A 25555-nucleotide genomic window follows, 5' to 3' on the forward strand; every position below is an offset into this window, starting at 1 on the left:
TCTGCCTTTTCTCAAATTACATTTGAAATACCCTTTCACCTTTGCTGTACTAATTTTTCTCATTCTCTGCTGCTTGCTTACCTATTAATTAGGCTAGATGTATGCGGTGCATGTTTTAACATAGATAAAAGACAGTACAATAACGTTTGCACATACAGATCTATATTAAAGCAGAATTCGCAGGTCAGAATGATTTGCTCATTGTGTGTTATTGCTGTAAAATCAAAGCAGAAGTGAAGCACTTCCTCTGAGTATAGGTTTTGAACTGATGCTTCACTCAATGTGAGGGTGGATCAACACCTGCTGTCTGTAGGTAAGAAGCAAATTGGTCTCAGCACCTTTTAGAATTCTGGTTGATTCAGTGTTCCAAAACATCTCAGCTTTGTAGTGTTTTTCCTCCTTTGTTATTTGAGGCATACAAAATGGTTAGTTTTGATAGTGACCTCTCTAAAGAAGAACCTCTGATTCAAAAATGTAAGAAATACTTCTGTCATATGGGCTTTCCAGCTGTGGTGAGGAGCTCCTTTATTTGGCTGCTTTGGTGACAACAAATTCTGAGAAGTTGGCACATACACAAGCCAATTACCCGTGCAACTTGTTTAATTTCATAAAGCTTTCTTGAAAGGGCTCAGGATTTGAACTTGCTTCACTGTACCCTCTTGGCAACAGAAGCCTGTGGCCCTTAAAAATTTACGTGCTTTCTTCAGATTAACTAGTATTGGCTGTTGACATGCATGAACTATTGACTACCTATTACAGGATTGGGATTACTGAGTGAATAAGGATGCTTTCTTCATTCATTGAATGAGTTGGACAATATGTGGTCTATGGTTAAAAACAATCCCTTATGTCTAAAGACACTTAAAATGCAGCTTATTCAAGCTTCTCCCTTATACATCCAGAAGACCCCCAAATGCAAACCACAGCAAGAGCTAGTTTTGCAGGGCAGGGCTTGGCTTGTAGAATCCTTGCTCATGTCATGTGCTTCCACAAGAAAGAGGAATGTACAGTGGAGAACACCTAGGCAGCTCCTGATCATTCTGACAATTCAAAAGAAAGGGGAGGGTATCAGTTGCATGCAAAAACCTGCATGTATGAACTGTATACAAAATAGCTGTAGTGGAAATACTAAGTCACAGCCTGAAATGGTGATTGAGCACCTAGTGGGAAGGCAGAGCCAACCCAGGGGAGTTCACCTGCATACAATGAGCTTCTTCTGAATGAACCTGAGAGACAAGAAGGGGTGGAGCCAGGGTACAGCCCTTCCCAGGCCTCATTTAAGAGGTGGCATTGGAAGTGAGGACATCTCACTAAAGATCCCTGCCTTCTAAAGGTAAGCAGTTTTTCTTCCTTTGCTTCTGCATTCATGGCTGCTGCATTTGGGCTTGTTCTCATTTGCTGCAGCCTAGGATTGTGCCACTCTGCTGTACTTTCCATCATGTTGTCGCATTACGGCATTACAATAGTGTATACCTGTACAGCTACATGAGGCATCCTTGTAGGTTTATGTGCAGGCTTACCACAGGTACAGAGCAGGCTACAGAGACGGGGATCTTATTCTTTCACTAGTAGGAGTGTAATCCTGGTTTTCAGTCAAATGAGTCTGTGACAATTGATTTAGCCTGGCTGTTGCTACAAAACTTAGTAATAAGAGAGCATAGCGTAGAACTGGTAAAATAGGTCATAATTAAGTAAGAACTCTTATTATACTTAGGTATAAACAACTTATTTGTATTCATAGTGGATTGTCTCTGCAAATCTATTCTTGTCTCAGAGCCAAATAGAAATTTAATGTCATTGTTATGTTTAGGTGAACATTGCACTCCTGTTCTCCTCTGTTTGGCCTTGAATAAAAATCAAAGCAACAATAATATAAATGGTATGAAAATAGTCATGAGCAGTAGCCCATCTGTACTGGACAGAATTCTACAAATCAATTAGATGGTCATAAAAAGCTAAACAGATGTGGATGAATCAACTGTGGAAATAAAATAGATTGAACTCTTGCATTTATTGTTTGTGAATAACTCTTTTTAATAATTAAAATGGATAAATTACACTAATTAACCTTTAAAAATTTAGATGATTTATAAATAATAGCTTTAAACAATGCCTATTCTTTTCTTTGTTACTTCTAAGTGTTCTGTCCGTGACAAGGCGTAGTTTCATTAGAAGATACTATAGAGGTAGTTGTTTAAGTATGTGTTTGTTTGTTTGTTTGTTTTTTTAATTTTGTTGTTGTTCTTTTTTAATTTCTCTTTCCATCATCAGACTTTCTACAATACATACTCCCATCTGACTTCCATTAAGCTCTCCCTTAAAGTCAGGAGAAATAAAGTCCACTTATCCTAGCAAGTAGTGACGAGAAAAGTCATCCCTTGGAGACAGCTTGAATTGCTCTCACTGCTCTTGGGTGGCATAGATTCTCTATCAGGACAGCAAATCCTATTCCCAGCCATAAGAATCAGCTGTCTGGGCTAAAGCAATGCTGGAAGCAAAGACAATGTATGGATAGTATTTCTGGATAGGTTGACTGGCTATGGATTTTTCAGCTACTTTCTGGCACGCCTGGAGATAGCAAACAATTGTGAGGATTACATGGGCTCATGCACAACTAAAATCGGAGGACAGAGTCTGACAAAGCTACAAAACCTGAAGAAAGTCTTAACAGGAAGGGTGAGGAGAAATGTTTATTTTTAACAGGGAAGGGAAAAATACCTGTAAGGGAATTTTTCTAGGGACTTTTTCAAAGTCCTCTCTCCATATCCTCATCCAGGAGAGGATGGTGTTGCAGTAGAAAATGGTTTTTGTTTGTTTTTGTTGCTGCAAATTACTTGTAATCAATTGGAAGTATATTTGACTGCTTCTCCTTTAAATAACATATCTCCAGTATTCTGGGGTTCAAATTATTCAGTAATACTGCAAAGCCTTAATTAAAACAAGAGATAGCTTATGTATTTTAAAAAGCAAAAATCTATCCAATGTATTGTTGTGATTGGTACTGGAATGGTGAATGGTTTGAGTTTCCTAAATTACTGATATTACCTGCTGACATGAGGGCTGTTCAAAAGGGTACTTCACTTTTGGGTTTATTTATTAAAATCTTACACTTAACTCTAAGAAATTAGCCTCCTAGAGGTGAATCACTCCCTGCTCAGGGGATTTTGCAGCAAAGAAACCAATCATGCACACATTGCAGAACTGCACAGTAACACATGATCCAGTGTTTTGCTACGTCCCTTGTGCAAGGTGCTAAACAGAAATGTTAAGCATTCCAAAGAGAGATATTTTTTTTTGGGGGGGGGGGGCTTAAAAGTGGTGCTTAGACACTGTCCTCAAATAATGCCTGTTTTACTGTGCCATAGAATTATTTTCTTTTCTTTTTTTTTTTAACTGGAAATCCTCACTAAGGTGAACTGTGCGGGACAGGGTATGTGGGATATTGTGTAGAGGAGGAAACCTGGAAAGAGCTCTAGATCAGCTTCCAGGTGACCAAAAGTTAGAAGACATTCTGAGTTTTTCTGTAATGCAGCTGGGATGCAAGACTTCCTTGACTTCTTCTAGTGGAAGCCAAGCTATCATTTCAAATCCTGTGGTGACAGATTTATAAGCGTTCCCTTCAAAGCACGCACCTTGAAAACATGATCAGCTATATAAAGCAAATGGTATCTGGGATCCATTAGAAGAGAAGTGGCCAGCAGGGACAGAGAGGTGATTGTCCCCCTCTATTCTGCTCTTGTGAGGCCCCATCTGGAGTACCGTGTCCAGGTCTGGAGACTCCAGTACAAGAAAGACAGGGAGCTGTTGGTGAAGGTCCAGAGGAGAGCCATGAAGATGATCAGGGGACTGGAGCACCTACCCCACGAAGACAGGCTGAGGGAGCTGGGCTTGTTCAGCCTGGAGAAGAGAAGGCTGTGGGGTGACCTCATTGCAGCCTTTCAGTACCTAAAGGGAGCCTTCAAACAGGAGAGCCAACCCTTTGAAAGGGTAGAAAAGAGCAGGACAAGGGGAAGTGTTTTTGAGTTGAGGAAGGGAAGATTTAGGTTGGATATCAGGGAGAAGCTCTTTACTATGAGTGGTAGGGTGCTGGAATAGCTGCCCAGAGAGGCTGTGAATACCGTGTCCCTGGAGGTGTTCAAGGCCAGGTTGGATGGGGCCCTGGACAGCCTGGTCTAGTATTAAATGGGGAGGTTGGTGGCCCTGCATGTGGCAGGGGCATTGGAGATTCATGATCCTTGAGGTCCCTTTCAACCTGGGCCATTCTGTGATGCACACAAAATTGATATACACATAGCAGAGAAAGGGAAACTTCCAACAGCTTGGAAGCCCTCCAAATTCTTCAACTACTTCTAATATGCAACTGAGAACAGAGAACATCCTTCTAATGAATTTCTAAAGGACATGCACGTTGGCATTAGCTGCACAAGAAGTTAACAACTTAAAGCCAAAGGATGGGAAAAGTCTACTAACAAAGCAAGATGAATACCTCAACAGTTTAAGTGTATCTGTACCATTTATTTGGCAAAGTATATAGGGCTAATAAATAGCCATCCACAGTACTTCTGCTATTGCTTCTCTATATATTGTTTTGTTATAAGGCATCTTCATTATGCTTTTAACCCTTAACTGCTATGTTGCTGCCATCCTGAAAAAGAGGAGGAGAATCCCATGGCAAGGGATCTTTTAAGTAGCAGGGCAATTCACTATAGAAAAAGCCACTTCAAAATTGCTAATGCAGTCTTTTTGTAAGCAGAAAGGAGATTGAAGTTCCTCCCCATTATGTATGTATACATATAAAATACACATGTACTTACTTGCTTTAATGTAACTTGTGAGCTAAAAATTTAACACAGGTAAGTCTTGCCCCAGGTTAGTTTCCTGTAGGGCCACATTCTAATTTACCAGAGAAAACTACATAGTAGAAATACAGTAGACATAAGCAATATGTGCCTGAAAGGGTTGAATTATGCTGCAGGTGAATAAAGACGCTACTTTTTATAATCCTTGCAATTATGGTCCCTGTCACCCTTTATTGCTGGGATGGAGAAGTTATATTTCAAGTATTACCATGAGATATGCACTGTGTCAGGCCTAGTTATCTCTATTATGCTTTTCCTGAAATTCTGCATCTTCAGATATAGTACATATGTACTGTAGGAAGCACATTAAACTTAACTGCTTGTTGTACAATTTGCTTCTTCACCACACTATCCCTCATAATATGAGCTGCTAGGACTTAAAGCAATGGCAATACTGTGTGAAAAAGTAACCTGTGTCTTATGCTCTACTGTTATATAGCATACAATCTGAGCAATGGTTCCACACACAGACAGGTCTTTCTTCCTGGATTGATGTTAAGGATCTGAACAGGTAACTAGCACTCTGTGTGGGTTGCTCTGCAAGCAATGCCTACTATTATTTGCATGGAAATCACAACAGAGATGAAGGGTGCAATACCACATTTTGATAGAGCAAATTCTCAGCTACCATATGCTATTTTTCAACAGTCACCACCAGCAGCCAATTTATACAGGTGAGCTAATAGAGAGGCTCTTCATTTCATGGTGAGACAACTGTGCATGGCTCTCTGGACTGAGGCTTGTCTTTCACACTGGGTCTCCACAGCTGCAACATACCACCCACCACATCACTGTACTCATATCCACTGTTTGGTATTCATAAGTGTTCAGCAAGTGCTGATGAATATCAATGGATGCAATTTTTTAAACAAGGAGGAATTCAGTTGCACATCTTTGCTTCAGCTGCACTTCCAAGTCAGACACCATTTTGTCAGATTGCCACTCTGCTGCCATCTGTCACATGGCAACAAAAAGTAATGGAATATTGGTGGGAAGGTTCAACCTCTACTGCCATATCACCAACATCTGACTTGGTTGTCAAAGGTCAGCATAATAAAACAGGAGGCATTACTTTCAGAGCAGTCTTTGTATCCTCTTGCCTAGAGCAAATCTGAGGCAAATTTTCATTTCCCCCATCTGCTGGTTCTTTTACACAGGAGCATTATGTGCACTTGCTATAACAGATGCTGCTACAGAAAAGGCTTCTGTTCAAAGGACAAGAGTGTGTCCAGCCACTATTACTCTTAACACCTCTCACAGCCACTGATCAAGAGATGTCAGTAGTAGAACCACTGTAAGTTGAGTAGTCAACAGTATGCTTCCCCTATGAAGACAACATCCGTATCAGTCATTTCTCTTCTGAAGTAGAATAAGGACAGAAAAAACAACCAAACAAAAAACTAAAAGAGAACTGACATAAGTAGAAAATAACTTGCTTAAAAAATAAATGCCTACATGCTGAAGTGTGATTATAAAGAGCTGATTTTTACTATAAATTATCTGCCTAGCATCTATGCTTTTGCACTGATATAAGCATGCTTATGGAAGGAAGGGAAGCTGGTGCCTCCTACCAACTCCCCTTGAATGGTTTTTAAATACTTCATTCCCTTCTAACAGATGGGAACTTAGTATTCTTTTAGGACACAGGAAGTGAAGAACAGGCATCTGTCTCTGTTCACAAATGCAGGATTTTTGTAACCACCCTTCTTTGAAATATAGAAAAAAGTAATTTTCAGTGGCTGTGAAAACAACGACAAACAGAAAATATGTAATAACTACACATGCTGCAGCTTTTGTAATATCTTTTTTTATTTTCTACTACGACAGTTATGAGAACATATTTCATTTTGTTTCACAATCTATGCAAACTACTTACTTACATGAAAAATATTAAAAGATAGCCCCTTCTGAATACTTGATTATCAAGAAGTACATATGAGATGTGGCTTTCGTATGACGGATAAGACCTTCCTCGTAACAACAATACTGCAATCCTCCTTTATAACAGAAGGGAGTGAATTATTAGAATGCTATTTTCTAAAGCATTCTTCATTTTAAAGGAACTATTTCTTTCATAAGAATGTTTTTAAATGAGTTCTTCAGAAAGCAAGCTTTCAAAAATATCCAAAAGGAGCTTATACACGCATGCTTTATTTTCACTGCTGAAGTCATTTTTTATGAACACCACTTGGTCTATGGCTTGGCTAGGTATGAAACACGATGAGATTCTGAAGACTTCTTAATTATCCAAGAAGTTGCTCAGCTTCCCTGGACTTGCTTTCCTTTGTTTTCCTCAGTAGTGCTTGTTTTATAGCATTGATCTTTTCATCAAGTTCCACCAACGAATAGTTCTGCTAGAAGATCAAAATAAAAACCGTATTTACATCTTCTAACTGCTAGAAGAGTGCCCTGTACTAGATACTGGTGATCACTTCATATTGCACCTGATGACAAAAGAACTTTTGCAGAATTGTCTGACTCATCTGTGACAATTTAATCTCGACAGGGAAGAATGTAAAGTTAGAAAAAACTTACAGTATCGATCGTGTATCAATATATTCATGCTACTTTCATTAGATGCTTGTTTACTCTGATGACAAAAGAAAGCGACACAAAAATCTTTTGATGGTAAAACTGGACAAGACTACCTTGAGGCTCACAGAGCTCAGCTTTACAACTGAAGGGTTTTTATCTTATTGTCCAGCATCAACCTTCTCTGAACAACCTGACAGTTGTTTTTTCTTTTTTCATCTTCTTAAATAAGAACAAGTAGTCATTTCTCATTTAATAAAGATTTTTCACACTGTTCTGCTCATGAAGCAAAATAGCTTCTGACAGATTGTTGGCAATACCAGGCAAAGTATATGCAAGTAGTCCAACAGACATGCACAGAAAGAAGAGTTGAACTCATCCAACTGGTGAAGAGGCTCTCTGACTACTCAGTACTCCTCAGGAAGCAGCCTTAGGTCCAAGAGAAGCTCTCCCTTCAGGGGCTGGCCCTTGTAGGAGCTCAGGGTGGCTCCATCCTGGGTCCACCCCTTCTGGTCACACAGGAAGCAAAAGTGCAAACATTGCCTGTGATTCCTAGGCCAGCCATGCTCTTTCACCAGTTTAAGCCATTACCTAACAGTTCCCCTACACACACTAAAGCTTTTGTGTGTGTGTGAATACGCTTAGTTCCTCAAGGCTTATATGGCCCACATCCCTTTCTAAGTGCTCTCTCGGTCACCTGTCTTCAAGTGTGATGATGAGTGGCAGACTGTGTGCCAGCTCTGGTCTCCCTTAGATTAAGGAGAAATTTGATCATGTATTAATCTAGTATCTGATGTGACAGTGTTGCAAAAACAGCAATTCTCACTGACTTAAGCTTAAATCCTCTATAAAGTCAGATTTTTCTCCAGAACTCTTGCTGAGTCTACCATCTCCACTTTTATCATCGCTTCATAAACTAATAAAATAATTAAAAAACCAAACAAATCAGAAGATGTTACAAAGAAGCTGAACAGAATTTACAAACTACTTGTTATTTCCAGCCTAGTTAGTATCTATCACAGAGTTAATTTATTAGTTTTTAACCAGTGAAAACACTAATACACCCAATCTAGTACAAACTTATAGAAGACTCATTTCATTTTGACATACTATTAAACTTTCTCCTTTCTTTCTTGCCTTTCTTTGGCAGCAAATTACCCATACTGATACAGCTATTTTTGAGAAGTCAGATATTTGCTTGGTAGAACTTGTTTACTTCTCTTTCTCAAAACATTCTAAACTGAAAGTAAGTAAAAATTAATAACACTTACATGAGGAGGTTGAACCTTTCTCCTCTTGCCAGAACAGCTCTAAAGAAAAGACATAATCAAAACAGACTTAATGTTACTCTGACAGAGGCTGCTACTGCAGGTAATTCTGAAATCTACAGAGTGTATAACAATGTTGACAAGTGTCTTAAAAGTACAGAAAGAACACTAACTGCCATTCCAAAGATTAAATAAATCTTTTTATATTAAGTGTACTTTAGATCATGAAAAAAACTACAGGAGAGCAGTCAGAAGCTGTCAAAGCTTCTCTGTGCTTGGCAGCTAACATGTTTACCAGCAATTTAACTGGAGCTTCCTTCAGTAAAAACAAAGATCAATATCCAGCTCTTGAGACTCCCAATATTTTTAAGATTTTCCTGTATCCACACAAGTGTTTATGCAAATCTCTGGGAGGAAAAAAAAGGCAATCAGTCCACAATACTAATCTTGCCACCATTGCTTTCTTTCCTCCCAAATGCACTCTCACCTATTTCATTTTTGTCCATCAAACAACAATTACTTCAGTATATATAAGTTGAGAAAAAATTCTTACTATAGATTGAAAGTATTCAGGAGACAGTCCTTCCAGCTCAAGAATTTTATCTTCAAGCTTCTTAATTCTCTGATAAATGTCTCTTGGTACAGGACCACCTAAGTACGCCGATACAAACACAGAAACATCAGGAAAAACACTTAAATGACATTTTAAATTATAGGTGGCAAGTTTTTCATTCTTTGAGTCCAGCTAGCAACCAACACCTGAAAGTTAACAAGCTGGAGGGAAAATGAAAGGGAAGGGCAATTAATATAAATCACAGTAAAATATGGTTGATAAGCCACTGTAATCTGTGAAGGCAATAGACAACTTCATACACAAAGTTGAGTATATATCTGAAAATGTCCCCGTAACAAAAAATAATCACTCTTAAAATACAGTCAAACACCAAATGTTACCACTTAAGAATTCACAGCAAGAGGAAGCACACTGGATGGCAAACAATACACAAATTCAGCACTGCTATGCAAGACTGTCTTTAAGGGAGCCTACCTACAGAGTATCAAGACTGAAGGACAGCCATAAGTTGTGCTTGACAAAGAACAGCACTTACCTGGTCATGAATGGGAGAAACAGGGGTGGGAAATGTGTGTAGTGAATGGAATAACAGACCATTAAAAACAAACAAACAAACCCATCAACCTGCCACTTGCTGTTGGCAGCTGTACTGAAGCAGCTTGGGCTTGCTTTCCCACATAAGACTGGAAGTGAGCAAAAAAAAAAATCACCCTTACAATGCACATAATGTATGCTATGTAGTATTCTACAAAATCACAGTTTATCACAACTGCTGGGTATTCCAATTAGAATGACAACCTAAACCTGACCAGGGCATGCATATTTATCAACTCAGCATCCTAATTTGGGCATAAATTTAGATTTCATTTTGGGCATATGGTCCAAAATATTAAGACTACAGTATTTGAGTGACAGAAATCTTTAATGTATGTAGCCTACTGTTTTTACTGTCACAGCACTTACTGACTTGCCCAGTTTTACTACAGGAATGATAACTGTAGCACAAACTCGCACATCTATTTCAAAACTTCAACATGGTACAAACCTGTTTGTAACCGTAAGTGTGCTTCAATGTTCTGCAATCTCTCCTCAACAGCTTGGTTTCCACAATCACGAACAGGTACACCAGCTTTATGGTTGGACCCATGTGTTCCTTCAGATCTAGTCTGAGGCCCGTATGTATTTACTACCCTAGAAACTAAGTAAAGAGAACACAAATTTAACACACATGCACATGAAACATATCAGTAAGTGTAATTTAAAAAAAAAACATTAAATAATTAACATTACTAAAACCTGAAAAGCTGTGTGTTGAATCTATTTCACTAATCTTGTATTTGAAGGGTCTCACAAACACCCAGATCAAAAGTTCAGTGTAAGTCCTTATTTTTAAATATATCAGTAACCAAAGTAAATTAAAACCTAGCACCCTACATTTGCGAAGGAAGAAAAAATAATCACATTCATATCATCAGCTGCAGATAAACAACAGAAAAATAGATATCCGATAGGAGCTGCATGTGTGAGCTGTTGTGAATGCAAAGAAGAGGGAGACCTATGATTACAAGCAGAACCATAAATACATTGGAAGACACAATTACAAGGGAAGACACAATTACAAGAACTATAAATCTCAGGAAGTTCTCCCCAATTTTTGTTACCCAGCTAGCAGCCTTACTGAATGTTCACCTGCTTCATCTTTCGCCCCCGTTGAACTGCATCTTCATCAAAAGACTTTGGTCACTTCTCTTCAATTGGAGTAACCTCTCACATCCCTTCAAATAGGATTGCTGCAGGGTACTGCAGAATTAAAGACTACACTGGTGACTACAAACACTGCAGCACACTGACACCACATACTGTAGGTTGGAATGGCCAAGTTACATTCTTGCTTCCCAGTTCTTTTCTCTGTGTCATTAAACTTTCAGATACTGTTCAGGTTTCAGTTACTTGAAGTGTAATCTTTTTTTCCCCACACAAAGCTACAATTCAAGTTAAAAATTAGTGCTGGAATTTTAAAAAGTAACTGCTGAAGAAGGTCAAATATTATTCTTGACTCAAATTTACTTCTCCCTCTACCTCAACTGACCAGACCCCTTAATGCTTACAACCAGCATTGTGCTTCAGAGCAGTTTCTTTAAAAAATGGAACAAAAGGTTACTTCCATTCTTGGATTTTGACTGTTTTAATCACAGAGTAACCTGTGTTCAAGCAACCTTTCATACATTATATTTGCTGTACAATAACTTCTACAGCATTCAATCCTTTGCAAAAAATAGTGCAGTGGTAACTCTGTTCCTCAAATTCCTATGTCTCTCTTAAAACTTCCACTGCGCCTCTGGATTATTTTCTAATTTCATGAAACTACATTGAGATTAAATAAAATTATCTTCTATTTTAAATTAATCAATTCCTTAACTGGACTGATGGCCTTACCTTAGAAGAAAAGCTAAGAATTGCTCAGTTTCTCTGTCCTGCTTTATGTTTTTCATTTCTGCTTTCAGGCAATGACAATAGGCTACTCATCAAAGGATTTGGTATTCAGGGCAAAACCAATAGCCTACTGACAAAATTGTGGGATAAAAAAAGAAAACTTGAAGAGGTAAGAGAAAATTTAAAGTATTTGTTAGAGTCATAAATCAATTTGTTAAGTTTCTACTTCTAAGAACTCTGTAAAAAGAGTCAAAGCCAAAATTTGTGAGTACTGCCTTATCTCAACTTTCTTAATAAATGGACATTAAAAGAGTTGCTTACCCTTTATATGGCTTTTAAATCCAGGATAGGGTGTGAAAATAGCATCTGTTCTGGCACAGCTATTTTCTAAATAAATAGTGATAACAAACAAAAACAAAACAAAACAAAACAGTGAGGCCCTAATTATGTATTTACAATTTAAAATATTCTAACCAGTTTTTAAGCCAATCTGATCTAATTAAAGTTTTTCAAACAACAAAAGCATCAGACATTGTTCATCCTATGAAAACATGCTCATACCTAATTTCACGCACTTGCATGGACTGATTGGTTTCACCTGGCTAAGTCACCTCCATGAACACAGGCACACACATACACAAGGTTACTGGATCAGGATCAATTTCTTCTAATCTATTTCTTTTTTTAATTTTTACTTTTCATTGTGTTGTTCTGTCATTTATTTCTTCCTGTACAGAAGTTTCTTCCTTGCACACCAGTGCTGTTTTACTTCTATTTCCTTTCTTAAAACTGCTTTTTTTTTTTGTTTTCCCCCCTATTTTTAACCTGGTCTGGTTTACTGATCAGCATCCTTTTTTCACCTTCCTGCATTTACTCTGATGCCTGTGGCTGCTTTAATTTGCTTAGACATAAAATCTGTCAGTCCAAGCCAATTCAGTTTATTCTAATGGTTCTATTTAAATATAAATATACCAAAGCTCTACAAGTATTTTATTATGGCTGAGCAAGAAGAAAGACTTTAAGTTACTGAAGAAATGACAGTAACTTAAATTTTATGAAGCAGTATTTTGCCAGCTAGCGTCTTCTACACAGATTCTCTGTGAAACTTATGGAAAAATAAGCTTTGATCTCTAACAGTATGAAGTACTTCACAGAGACAACACACATGGGGGTTCATAGTTACATTGCAAAATCTATGCCTCTTTCACTACTTCTGTATATAAAAGTGTCTTTGCTGGTTACATAGGCACTAATTGTGCAAGTGGGATCCAGTCCACCAGATGGATTTAAGACTGCTTACGGAAATAGTCAGTTGTGCCAGGTGGTATATTAAAAATAGCAATAGCGTGAGTTATTTTGAAATAAAATAGCAATTCTAAGTACTTAATAATTAAAATTGATTACAGATGCATTTCTTTGTAATTCAGCCAGTACTAACTTCAATTTGAAATATGCAATTCTCAAGACATACATGAATTGCAGTTCTGTTAACTTTGGAAGGAATATCTAGCTAAAACATTGAGAACAACAGCTACAGAAGTCATCTGGTCACAGTAAGAGCTGTAAGCTTTCCTGCAGAATCCATTAAGCATTTCCTTTTTTTTTTTTTTTTTTTTTTTTTTTGCCTTAACCTGTCTGGCACACATCTGCAGAGCACGTGCATATTCTTAACTTTTTTTTTTAGTTACTCTTAAAATAAAGTTGTATTTTACATATAAAATAGTGCCTTTGAAAAATACTTTTTTTTTTTTAATTAAAAAGAAAAAAAGCAATAAACTTAAATTGCTATGAAGATTAAAGTCTGGCTAGCCAGTTACCTTGATTACAATCAATAACATTGCAAAACTCCCTGACATTATTTTCATTGATCTCAGCTTGTTTCCTCTTGATGAAGGCTGATATCCGCCTGTCAATCTGTAGGTAACAAACATGATGGGATATATCTATTTCATTCTTTAAATGTAAAATTTAGAAAGAAAAAGACCTTTCTTTTTTCTAATTTAGGGAAATCACTTACTTCTGCTTTTCCAGCTTTTATTTGGACCACCTCTGGATCAAAATTAGAATGAGCATCCTTCAGATCTCCCAAGTCATAACTTGCATACTTCTCTTCAGTCTGAGAGTTATTATCATAAACATTTAAACTTGTTTCACAACTTTGGTCTTCTGTTTTACCTGCAGGTTCAGCGTGACCTACACTTTCCTCTTTAATCAATGACTGGAGCTTTTCTAAAAGAGGCTGAACAAAGAAAACAGTACATTAGGGTTAAAGGGGAAGGGGGGGAGGGGGGGGGAACAAACAAAAAAGGCCAAGTATTACTAAAAGTTCTAAAAAAGACTGATAGAAATTATTTTAGGAAATGCAACATTTACTTCTGACAGAGGATGGTAATTAAAAAAAAAATAAAAATCTGTCATTCCAAACACTGCACATGCTATGACTTTGGTCTTTTTGACCTGTGTCTTTCAGATACTTGTACAGGAAAACTCCCAAATTTCTGAGAAAAATCTGTTACTCTTATGTTAGCAGCTAAATCAAAAGCTTCAATCATTGGCATCAGTGCCACTTAACAACCATGTCATTCAAATGCCTACTCAGAACTGTGAGGCTCAGTACCCTTCCTTCTTAACACAAAAACCAGTGCTTTCACACTGTACAGCCTTTACTTTATCACCAGAGCACAACATTCTCCACTTGAAACTGCAGTTGCCCAAGTGAATGAGAGAACACAGATATGAAATATATAGGTATTATCCACAACACATGCTTTTCTTGACATGGCTGATTATCTACTTAGGTCATGAAATTAAATGACAGAATGGCGCACTAACATTTCTAGCAGCAAAATAAAAGCAAAACCTTGGTGTACATACATCTATATATAAGCCACACGTCCTCATTTTTGTTTTTACCAGTTTCATCCAATCTAAATTTACTTCTCTGTTTTCCCTCCAGAAATTCAGATTTATTTCTTTTAAATACCACCTGATTTTTGCAAGCCTTTTCATGAAATTCCTCCACTGAACTGAAGGAACACCACAAATAATTTTTTCTTGCTTATATCTGGCTTGTTCTCTCCTTGTGTTTATTCTGAGAAAGATTTTGCTTATCTGGGAAACACAAAGGGATTTTCCTATACCTGTAGACAAGCAAATACAGAAATTTTATTTATTTTTCACTCTCTCAGAACTGCACTCTTGAAATAATTGTTGACTAGCTGAAGGGAAAACGGATATTCAAATTCCCACCTTTTACATATCAGCTATCAAAGTCAGAACTCTATTCAGATACCAGCTGATACCACCATGGAACTAAATTATAGCTACTTTTGACAGGGTTGGAAAGTTTCACATAGCTAAAAGAAATGACAGCAATAGTGACTGGCTACTTGGCAGGATGAGACATTAATGTCAAAGAAATTACTCTTTAGAAAAAAACAAAAAACCTACGCTGAAAATATATTTAATTGCAGTAAGACACTCCAGGATGTGTCATGCTGGGATAATGCCACTTCTTGAACCACTGAAAGCACTCCATGAGCCTCAAAACTCACCCAACGCATGGAATCATTATCATAGCATGACACACACCTGCCGTGTCTTATTGCTTAATTATAACCCACCATAGATGGAAATGTATCACATTTACAATGCAAGTCTAGAAATCAATGAGGCTGCATTTATGCAGCCTGCTCACCTACAGTGGCTATTCCCACCATTAATACGAAAAATCTGTAAGTGCAGGTACCTATGAAGCATACCAGGATTTCAAGTGTGTAATACTCGTGAACCCATTTTTGCTGAACTTAGCAGTAAGATCAAACAACTACAATTTTTCAGTCTAGGTAGTGTGGCTACATTCAGCTGTTGACCACTTTAGTCAAGTTGAAGGTGTCCAATGAAATATTTACCTGCAAACATAAAATATGCTGCTGAAGTGCACTAAAGAGCAATGTTGGCTGAAGTGTTGATGTGCTCTGAAGCTTGCTCCAGTCGATTACAACTTTCACGACATCATCTCCAAGGTTAAGCTTCCACAGGGAAGAACAAACACCGCAAAAAAACAGTACATTATGCCATGTTAATGTCAAAAAAGCATACAGGAGACCTACAGGACAACAATTCCACTCAATCTCATGCAGATCCCACCTTTATGTGGGGATACAGAATAGGTTTGACATTAATTACAATTCAAATAGGTGTTACTTTCAAAGTAAGCTAGTATTAGGAGAATATGTTCAAAATTTAGAAAATTCTAACTATCTAAACACTTTCACTGTATTAATTTGAACTTTGGTATATTCTCTATGCAGTTAACCACTGTACTTGAGCATACTGCTCATGCTAATTACACAAATATTTCCTTTAACAGATAATAGAACCAGCAGCAAGAAGAAACACCCACCCAGAATGGCATTCTCCTGTACATACATGTGTGTGTGAATTAAATGTGCAAGGCTGTATGACCAGAGTCTTGATACTGTGCCATCTGTACTTGTTAATTCAAAGCAGGCTTTATATCAAAAAGAATACTGTTAAAGTCTTTACAAAATCTTCCAGTTAAACAAACTCTGAACTACAGAGCATCACTGCCAAGCCACTTCAAAATCCCTATTTCCCTTCATGAGCATTCAAAATAGCAATTGCCATATCCTATTGTCTTTGCTGAGAAATGGCAGCACTTAACTCCCAAAACAATGAAGAGAAACACACATAGGGAACCTGAAGTTACATTTATAGGAATGATGTACCTTCTATGAACTAACAATTCAGTTTAACTTTTTAATACAAAACTGATTGTTAATAATCACTAATTAATTATGTACTTCCACATAGCTCTTTGTCATATTTGTTACACTAAAGCTTTTCTGAGATCTTGAAGGGACAAAAACTTTCATTTTCACAAGCCAGTGAGGCTGTTTTCCAACCAAACATCCCCAAGCAATCTCCCAAATTATAAATACAGATAAAAAAATGATTTTAAATGAACAGGACCTACAGGTGCTCTGTTTCGGATGCAGAATCCTAAGTCATGAGCAAATTTGTACACCTACATCTCACTCCTATCACATTAAAAAAATAAATTAAAAACAAAAAGTACCACTTCGATGATAAGATTGACCTTGAACACATGGTCTAAAAAGTAACTTTTTAGATGTTACGATTTTAGATGTTTAAGATTTTTTTTGATGTTGTCTTCCAACAACATCAAATATTATGAACACAAAATGCACGTGTACTTGTTTCATAGCACTGCATATTATGAAACAGAAATAAAAATCAAGAATGCTTCCATTACACTGAAGGCAAAGCAGTGGAACCTGAGGTTGCTCTACATCAGTTTTGGAACCAAGCAATACTATAACATCGCATGTAAAGAAGGACAAGCCTGAACCCTCATTCTTTAGTCATAGGACGGCCTTGTTAAATCCAGTGTTAGATTACAGATCAGTTACATAGTAAAAGAGATGGAAGACTACTGACCCTCAAAGACAAAAAAATAAACACCTAGGGGAACAACAAATAGATTTGCATTGTTTTCCAATGCACTACAAAATAACAACTGAATCATGTTTTTTATCTAGTTAGATATATAATGTATTTTAGTTCATTTTCACAAACATTATTATTCTTACTTAGTACTTAATCTACATAAGAGGCAAGGAAAATAATGTTTTAGTAAATAATTGTTATGGAACCTCAGAAACATAAGAACATATTAAGAATTTAGTAGAATAAAACTTCACCTTACAAGTAAAATGTCTCTGCTTGTGTAATCATCTAAAGGGCACTATGTGAAGCAAGTATTTCTTCCCAAAGTTTTGAGAGTAATACATGCTACACTAAAGAGTACTGACAGGACAAAAGAGGTACACTACCATAAGAGACAAAATACGTGACCTACTGTAATGGCCTACTAAGCCCCCTTTTCTGAAATGAATCAGTTGATGTGCACATTTGTATCATACAATGGTACGCTGCAACGTGCAAAAACAATACCTTCTGACTTAGAATCTAGAGGCAAGGGATAAACTTACACACACTGTTATGTAAAGGACAAATTCCTTCTGCAACCAAACATGTTTCAAAAACTGCACACTTGTTTTTTCTGTTTTACATCCTGTAAGAACTGTAAAAAGAAGGATTATAAATTATATAATTTGATAACCTCAAAACCTTTGTGGATTTAGAGGTCTTGAGTCTATTCAACAGCAAGTTGCAGAAACAGAAGTTATTTCAGCTCTTTGAAATTATTTTTATGAACTACACAAATTATTCTTTGAGACTTAAAGAACGTTCCAAGATCTGCCATACTGGTTCCAATAGTTGTTATCTCCAGCTGTCCTCCTAATCACTGTGTTGCAAGTCATTGCTCCAGTAAATATATATATAATTTTTTTTTCCTGTTTCCAGTGCAACTTGGTACCATAAATGTAACTTAAGTTGCTATGACAGATCACAAACTGTGATAGATGAAGACCTGGTTCAAATATTGAGCCATCTCATCTTGGTCATTCTCAAGGGAGAAGGGGACCAGAAGCATCAGTCTAAAGTGCAAGACAGATATTTGAAGTGGATAAGCTGCTAAAACACCATCAGTCTACCAGAAGTGCTGGCAGGTAAGAATGTAACTTGACAGCTGGAAATGACCTTGACTGAGCAATTAGAAGAATCTCATCAGCTAAGACAGGATAACCAAACCCCAACCTACCCATGGTACAGCACACAGTGAAACTGCTTTAAGATGTCACAGAAAGAACACGCTCCAAACACCAGTGCTTCCAAAGACCTTTATTCTGCTCCATACTTACTGCAACCCACCTGAGGGCATGCAGCAACTCTAATATCAACTGTACTACCTCCCCAGGACACCAGTTCACCACCTGACCCCAGACTATAAACTGCTGCCTAACTGCAGAAGTGCGACTGCACCTCTATTGCCTGCACAGAATGACATCTGCGCTTCCACAAAGGAAGACGAGTTAACTTGTAAATTATTTATGGCAATGATTAAGTTGTTGCTGGAAGCTTCTCTTGATAAGGGCCTCCCACCACAGCCGCGCTATCTGCTACATAATTCATCACCACTAAATCCCTAAACAGGTGTTTCAGCCTAAGAGAAACGCCACTTCTGAGCACACAACTCCACCGCTCCCGTTATCACCTGCAGGCGTGACAGCCTCCCGTACTTACTGCGGGCTCCTTTCCTCCCTATACTTTAAGCCCATCCCCGAAGACTCACTCCCACGAACAGGGAGAAGCAGAGATGCCCGCTCAAAGGGGCGAGCACGGCGGGATCGGGCCCACAGCCGGCCCGGCCTCGGGCCTCCCCTCCACCCGCCCCGCACTCACCTTCCCCGCCAACCCGGCCAGGGAGCGCAGGGCGCTGCTCGCCACCTCCGAGGCCGCCAGCTCGGCCCCGGACTCCGGAGAGCCGTCGCCGAGCTCCGGCAGGCCTGGCGCCGCCGCCATGACAGCAGCCCTGGCCGCAGCCGCCAGCGACGTCCCCTGCGTCGCTCAGCGATGACGAACGGCTCGTGCGGCCGTGACCGCGGGCCGCCCCCACGCGATGATGGACGGGAGCAGCAGCCAATCGCGGGCCTTGGTGCGGAGGCTGGTGCTGCGGACGGTGCTGCGGCCGTGGATGCGGTTCTAGGGGAGTGCGGAGTTTCATGGCTGCCGACTGCAGCCGCGATCCTTGCAGGGAGAGTCTGTGCGCAGCGCAGCAGGGCCCCAGTGAGGAAGCTGTGGCAGGGCTGGCTGTCCTGGCCAGACATTGCCTGTCCTGCTCTGGTCCCCTGTATCCGCGGGAAGGACGCGTGCCCGTCCATCTTGGCGTGGCATGCTGTGTGCGGCTCCACGTGTCAAACACATGGCTTTCCCAAAACTGCGGCCTTTTTTTTAAGTCTCCCTACGAGCTTTTCTCAGCTCAAGTCCATTGCAGTTCTCTAGTAAAATACCATCTCAATGGCCGCAAAGTCACAGCATGTTGGGCCAGCAGCACAGCCTAGCCGGTGTGCTGATTTGGCACCTTTGATTTTAACCAGGCTTTAAACCTGGGCTGCAGCTGCTTCTGTGGCACATCGTCTCCCTGCAAGGACACCTCATCTCCTTGTTCCTCACTTTGCCTCCTGTTCCTTCCTACCCTTCAGCTGCATCCACAGTGGCAGTGCCTTGACTGAGAGCATTCATGGAGGGAAGGACATGTGTTAATTCTAAGCATACCAGATTATTGCACTTCTTTTTCAGCCTTACTTTTCTGATTACTTAACTTTTGTACACTCATGAGTTTCTCTTCAAAGCCTTGACTCCTCAGGTTGCAGAAGGGTTGCTCTATTGCCAGACATTGAGGAACAAGTTTGTCACACTCTGTACGGATAGACTACTTCCTCAAATGCAGTCTGCTCAACTTCTTTCTTAGGACCACAGCAGTACTGACAAAGGTTTTCTACTTGGTGTTTTCTTTTATCACTTAATTTCTATCTTTTAGGCTTCATGCATTTTCCTGTTCCCTCCCCCAGAGGATTTCCTTTACAATCAGTTTTCTCTCTTGATTCTCTTCATGCTTCCTGTCTCTTGAAAATGATCTTCCAAGGCTTATGAGCCAATTCTCCTGTTATAAAGGAGACCACATAGGTGTGCAGGATAGACCTGTCTTGACATTTTAGGTTTCTTCCCCATCAGGCATTTTTCATGCCCAAAGAGAGATCATTAGTAAACAGCAAAAGAATATTAAGGGTAGAAAAAAATGCAAACAGACAAGATGGGCAGAGGATGCCCACTTATCAACCAGATGTATGTTTTCCTTTTCATAAGTTATTAAATCTTCTGAGATGCTGGGAAAGCACTGAACTCTTTAGTTTTGTTTCATTTTCTGTCTCATCACGCTTGTTTTGTTGTTTTTGTTTGTTTGTTTTGTTTGTTTTTGGTTTTTTGTTTGTTTGATTTTAATTTTCTAGGTGATGCTGCAACTCCTGCAGCACAGGAGCAGGTTTCTAGCTGACGTGGCTGACTTAAACCTTGGAAAATGATAATGTGTCTGAACTTCTATGAGATCATGAGCAAGTTCTGGACTTTCAATTGAAAGAGAAAGCTGGCTCAATTCCAGAGGCAAGTTATTGACTTGAGAAGTAATGATTTAAAATATATATTTCGTGGAGATATGTGCTTTACAATAATATCTTACCTAAACTAAACTAGATCTTCTCTTAGAGAAACAATGCTGATTCCTGCTACAGAATTTCTTCCTATGTTCAGTCTCTTAGAAAGCCTCAATCCATGTTGCAGCTGCTAACTGAATAAATTTGTTATCATCTGAAATTTCACAGATTAAATTATATAATACATTATGCAAACATGAACAGAAACAGCAATAATTCAAAGTGATTTAAGAGATTGGAAAGATGATACCATGTGTGAAAATTAGGATAGGGAAAAACGCACAAATACAGCTAAGAACAAACTATGCTAAACATTCATATCTAATGGAAGAGAGAAATTAGAGCAGAACAGTTCCAAAAGATGATTATACGTTCACTGAATATAGTGCGCAGTGAAAATGAATGCACTTGCAATCACCTCTGGCAGTAAAACTGGCCACAGTAAATTCAGGCCTCACATAAAAACAGAGGAAATTACATGGCATGCACTCTAAAGCTGATGACACAATAAAATATTGGAAGCTCTTATTGCTTGGAAGATGCTGTTAATTTGCAGTGTATCTGCAAAAAGACTGGCAAATAGTGGATTGCCAGCGATGGAGATACTAGTTTACAAAGAAGGATCACAAGATTTAAATATGTGTAAGTTGGCACTAATGGTTTTTTTTGGCAATTTTAATGATTTGACTGATAATAGTAATCTAGAAACCATTTTGAGCATTCGGGCATAGAGCCGTCATGGTGAGATTAAGTCTTCCACAGCTTTGATCCCTGAAATGGATCTCTGAGGCATATAAAAGCCCCACACCTTGAAAAATGTAACCTCAACAACAGTGTTGTTCAATAACAAACGAAGAAATAAAAAGGGGGAAATGATTATTAAAATGAAAAAGGATTTTTTTTTTACTAAGCTATTGCTTCTTTTGATCTTGTTTGTGAAATAATATAGCTCTTTCCAACTCTAGATGCCTCTTAAGGCATTAAGAGCCCAGTAAAGTTTAATAAATTGATATAACTTATATTTGCTTATCAGCACTGTCATAATTACTAGCACTATTTCTTCTGCTAAGCATTACGTTTACATAATTTCTGAACTCAGACTTTAATTTTGTCCCCCGCTAGCACCAAAAGAAAGGTGAGTGCTTTGCAGAATGAACCAATGGTTGAAGTTTGTTGTACTGAAGAGTGAAGTGCTGATCTAAGGAGCCTCTGTAACATATGAGCAGATTTTTCTCTTGAATTGAAAAGCTCATTTGGTGTACTTTTGCTTATGTCAGCTGTAGCACCACAGAAAGGCAAAAGAAGCACTAAAGAAAAATTAAACTGAAATTATTTGGAACTTGATAGATAAAACAATAGCTTGAATTCTGCCCAAAACCTCAGGAAAGTGGTGCAGCTCAGTGCTCACTGCTGTAAAGGTGGTGTTTTTGTTAGATTATTAGTGATGTCCTAAATCATTTCAGTCTACAAGTAGACAATTGATAGTAACCTACTTATTGGATTAAAATAGAAATAGACATAACAAAGATCCTTCCAGAATAAAAGTGTATTGATATTTCCAAACATTAATTTCAGAAGAAAAAGTCCTTGTTCTGTAGCTGCCAAGGTATCTAGGAAGAAGCATCACCCCAACACAATATTCTGGTTCTGATTCAGCAAGATGCTTAAGCTGGTGCCTAATTTTATACAGTAGCCCTAAAGTATAGCATACTTCCCTAAAATGTAGCCATGCACTTAATCACTTCATCAAACATCAAATTACTTAATTGATTGTCAAATAGGAACTATTTTCCTCCAAAAGCCAGCACTTTGCAGATCTCTTGGTGTTTTGCTCATGCTGTCAAAATTAAAAAGCCCTGTTCCATCATGGTTGAAGTGGGATTTGTGTGAAATGTGCTGTGGGAGATATGCTGTGATGTATTTGCATTCAAAGGAAATAACAACAAACAACAACAAAAAAGTATATAAATATCTTATGCTTATGACTTGTAGTAATGTTATAATTCTTAACAAAATACAGAGTCTTTATTTAGCTGTCACCTGCTTCATATTCAATCTCCTTACCCTTACAGGCACATAGACACATGGCTCTTCCTGTCAGAATCCTGCTTTTGTTTTACCTTTTATTATAATGCTGTATGCTTTGCTTTGGTCTTTATTGTTAATGCTTTATTTGCTCATTTTACTACCATGTTTAAGTTTTATTCCTTACCTGTCCCCTCTTTCTTTCTCAACAGGGAAATAAAATTTGCATAATCTGCAAAATTCTTCAGTTCATTAACTCAAATCTTAGGTAATTTGGGATCGAGTACTCACCTTTGCAAGGCCAAGCTCAATAGCTCTTCTTAGAAGTCTGTGAACCGTTATTATAATCATTTAGTGTGCACAAATTTAGACTTCTGTAGCTACTTTGAAAGGTTCGATTATAAACCTCCTTCCTATAATTTCCTTTTGAGACTCTAACATGAAAATGTAGACAGTATCTTGCAAAGCAGATATGTGTGCTCACCATGTCTGTGAACTGTTAGTAAACTGACACAAGCATTGTGAAATTAAGCACTCATACCTGAAGATATTCTAAAAATTAATACTTTTCTGCTGCATTAATATGTACATGCTGCACATATATTTACCTCATGTTTAATGGGATACTTGAAAATCTATATTTAACAGAAAAATAGAAATGCAGCACATTTACTTCAGAGGAATTTTAACTTTTGGGATTCCTTGATTGCTGAGTGCTTGATTTTTAAAAGCTGTAGTTTGCATCTTTATTAGCGTAATTGAACTATTATTTTAAAATAAATAATAGTGATAGGTGCTTAGGAATATTTAAAATAGGTACTTCGGCTGTGCTATGTACATGCTTTTCACAGTTCAGCTTGTCTGGAGCCAAATCCTTTACTAAACATACACTCTTCCTAAACTTTCCTGCCGAACTGTGAAGCTGTTCAAATTTAAGTTGGCCTTGTACTTCAGGGATTTAGTCTATAGATTGCTGTACCACAGTGGTTAGACATTTATCATCTAATAGACCACATCTGACTTTACTGGTCTGATCAATCATTCAGTATCTACTGAGGAATCAAACCAAGATGTGAAATTTGATACAAGATTTGTGAGGGATAGTTGAAATTAGAGACCTATATGACATAGGTAAGTTGAGCTTCTCATGATCCCTTAAGATATTGCAACATAAGATAGCCACCTAAATCCTTTAAGCTCCTCTGAAAATACCATCCTTATTTATACCACTTGCAGTATTCTTCAGGTTCTACGTCTGTACAAGAAAATACATAGTGCTCTTTTTCGATATCAAGTAACTATAAAGTTATTTGAACGTATTCAATAGTTCAGAATTTAGTGATTCTCCATTTTATTATAGCAATCAGACAAAACAGAAGATCACACTCATCTTTACACTGTCAGTATTTTTTCTAATGCAGAAGAGGCATTTGTTAGTAGGGAATATGGAGTCTTTGACATTTTGGGTCCCAATCCTTCAGTGAAGCTAGTCATGCACCTGCTTACTTTGTGCACAAATCATTCTAATGAATTCTAAAGGACTATTCATGTGCATACAGCTAAGCCTGTGTGTAAAAGCCTTTGCAAGACTGGGCCTAGGTTGTAAGTTTGATAATGACCTGAGGCTGATTGTACAGAGAACAAGTAGCCCTTTTTAAATGTTGAGAAGTAAAACTCCAGTTTGCTGCACAGGTATGGGTGATACTAATAAAGCTCGTACACGTGGAATTCTCTAAGCTGAGCAAGAAGAAATGACAATAGGCATCTCATATATTTTCTTGTTTACATTTTACAACACTGCATCTTCTCTAAATCTTTTTAACTCTTGGTTTCATCATAATTACATTATGGCAATGAATTCCATTTGAATCACTGTATTGGCAGACTTCAATAGCGTCTGTATTTAAAATTCATATAAGCATACGTATATATTACATATCTGTGTGTGTATGTATTAATGTGTGTGTATTTACATAGACTGTTTTAAAGAGTGGATCTAGTTAGAGAATTATAATTGTAAGAAGACATATCTGTGCTCTTTCAAACTTTTTTGCTGAGGAGAAGACAAGACATCAGCACTATTTCATGTGAAAAGATTTTCCACGCTTGGTAGTTCTCACCATGCCACATTCTGGCTTGTCCTGCAAGTACTTTGTGTTGCACTGCAGCATTTCATGTTCTCAGAGGCAGCATATCACCTGCAGGAGCCAAGCACCCAATAATACTAGTTCTTTTAGGTGCTTGCACTGGGAACTCTGATAGAGTTTGATAATGTTTTTAAAGCATTTGACATCAAATGTGCGAACAACACTCCTAAAATCACTGCTTTAAGTTTTTAACTTGGTGCGAGACATCAAGGCGATTACATAAATGTAAGCTAAAATCCTGCCCAGCTGTATAGAGTTTGTCATTTAATATGCTGAGTGTATAAAACGGAGATGTTTATGTGCTATCAGAAAAGATAAACATTTCCTTTTGCATAAAGCTAACTGTGATTGTTGCCTGATCCTGATCTATTCCGTGCTAAAACTGTCACTCTGCTTGGTGTCCTTTAGGTAATATCAGCTGTGAAATGTCACCTGTTTGTTCCACTCACTGATTCTAGTTTGTTAGGAAGATGATGATGTTAAGATGAAGTTGGCAAAAAAAAATAGGGAAAGGGCCTTTGTTTTGCAACTTAATCAACTATTTATCACACTAGAC

At 38.1% G+C, this 25555-nt stretch overlaps 1 protein-coding gene across 1 annotated transcript; it reads right to left on the reverse strand.

The window, feature by feature from the left end:
* Positions 1 to 6650: 6650 nt before the first annotated feature.
* Positions 6651 to 19139, reverse strand: LOC122175294 (MAP3K12 binding inhibitory protein 1). The gene is made up of 9 exons (XM_042862853.1): positions 19020 to 19139; positions 15578 to 15697; positions 13684 to 13905; positions 13484 to 13580; positions 11988 to 12053; positions 10279 to 10431; positions 9213 to 9310; positions 8663 to 8701; positions 6651 to 7213 (listed from the first exon to the last, which is right to left on the reverse strand). The coding sequence occupies exons 1-9, from the start codon at positions 19137 to 19139 to the stop codon at positions 7103 to 7105; spliced, it is 1026 nt and encodes a 341-aa protein (XP_042718787.1). The 3' UTR covers positions 6651 to 7102.
* Between the last annotated feature and the right edge of the window lie 6416 nt (positions 19140 to 25555).

The sequence above is a fragment of the Lagopus leucura genome, unplaced genomic scaffold (genome assembly GCF_019238085.1).
Source record: "Lagopus leucura isolate 7727_CA_CO unplaced genomic scaffold, USGS_WTPT01 Super-Scaffold_1, whole genome shotgun sequence".
Lineage (NCBI taxonomy): Eukaryota > Metazoa > Chordata > Aves > Galliformes > Phasianidae > Lagopus > Lagopus leucura.

Coding starts and splice junctions, on each gene's coding strand:
- LOC122175294 (XM_042862853.1), bottom strand. CDS start 19,139: ATGGCGGCGGCGCCAGGCCTGCCGGAGCTCGGCGACGGCTCTCCGGAG. Junction 13,581..13,683: donor TAAAAGCTGGAAAAGCAGAA/GTAAGTGATTTC, acceptor TGTTACCTACAG/ATTGACAGGCGGATATCAGC. Junction 9,311..10,278: donor ACACTTACGGTTACAAACAG/GTTTGTACCATG, acceptor CGGCGTACTTAG/GTGGTCCTGTACCAAGAGAC.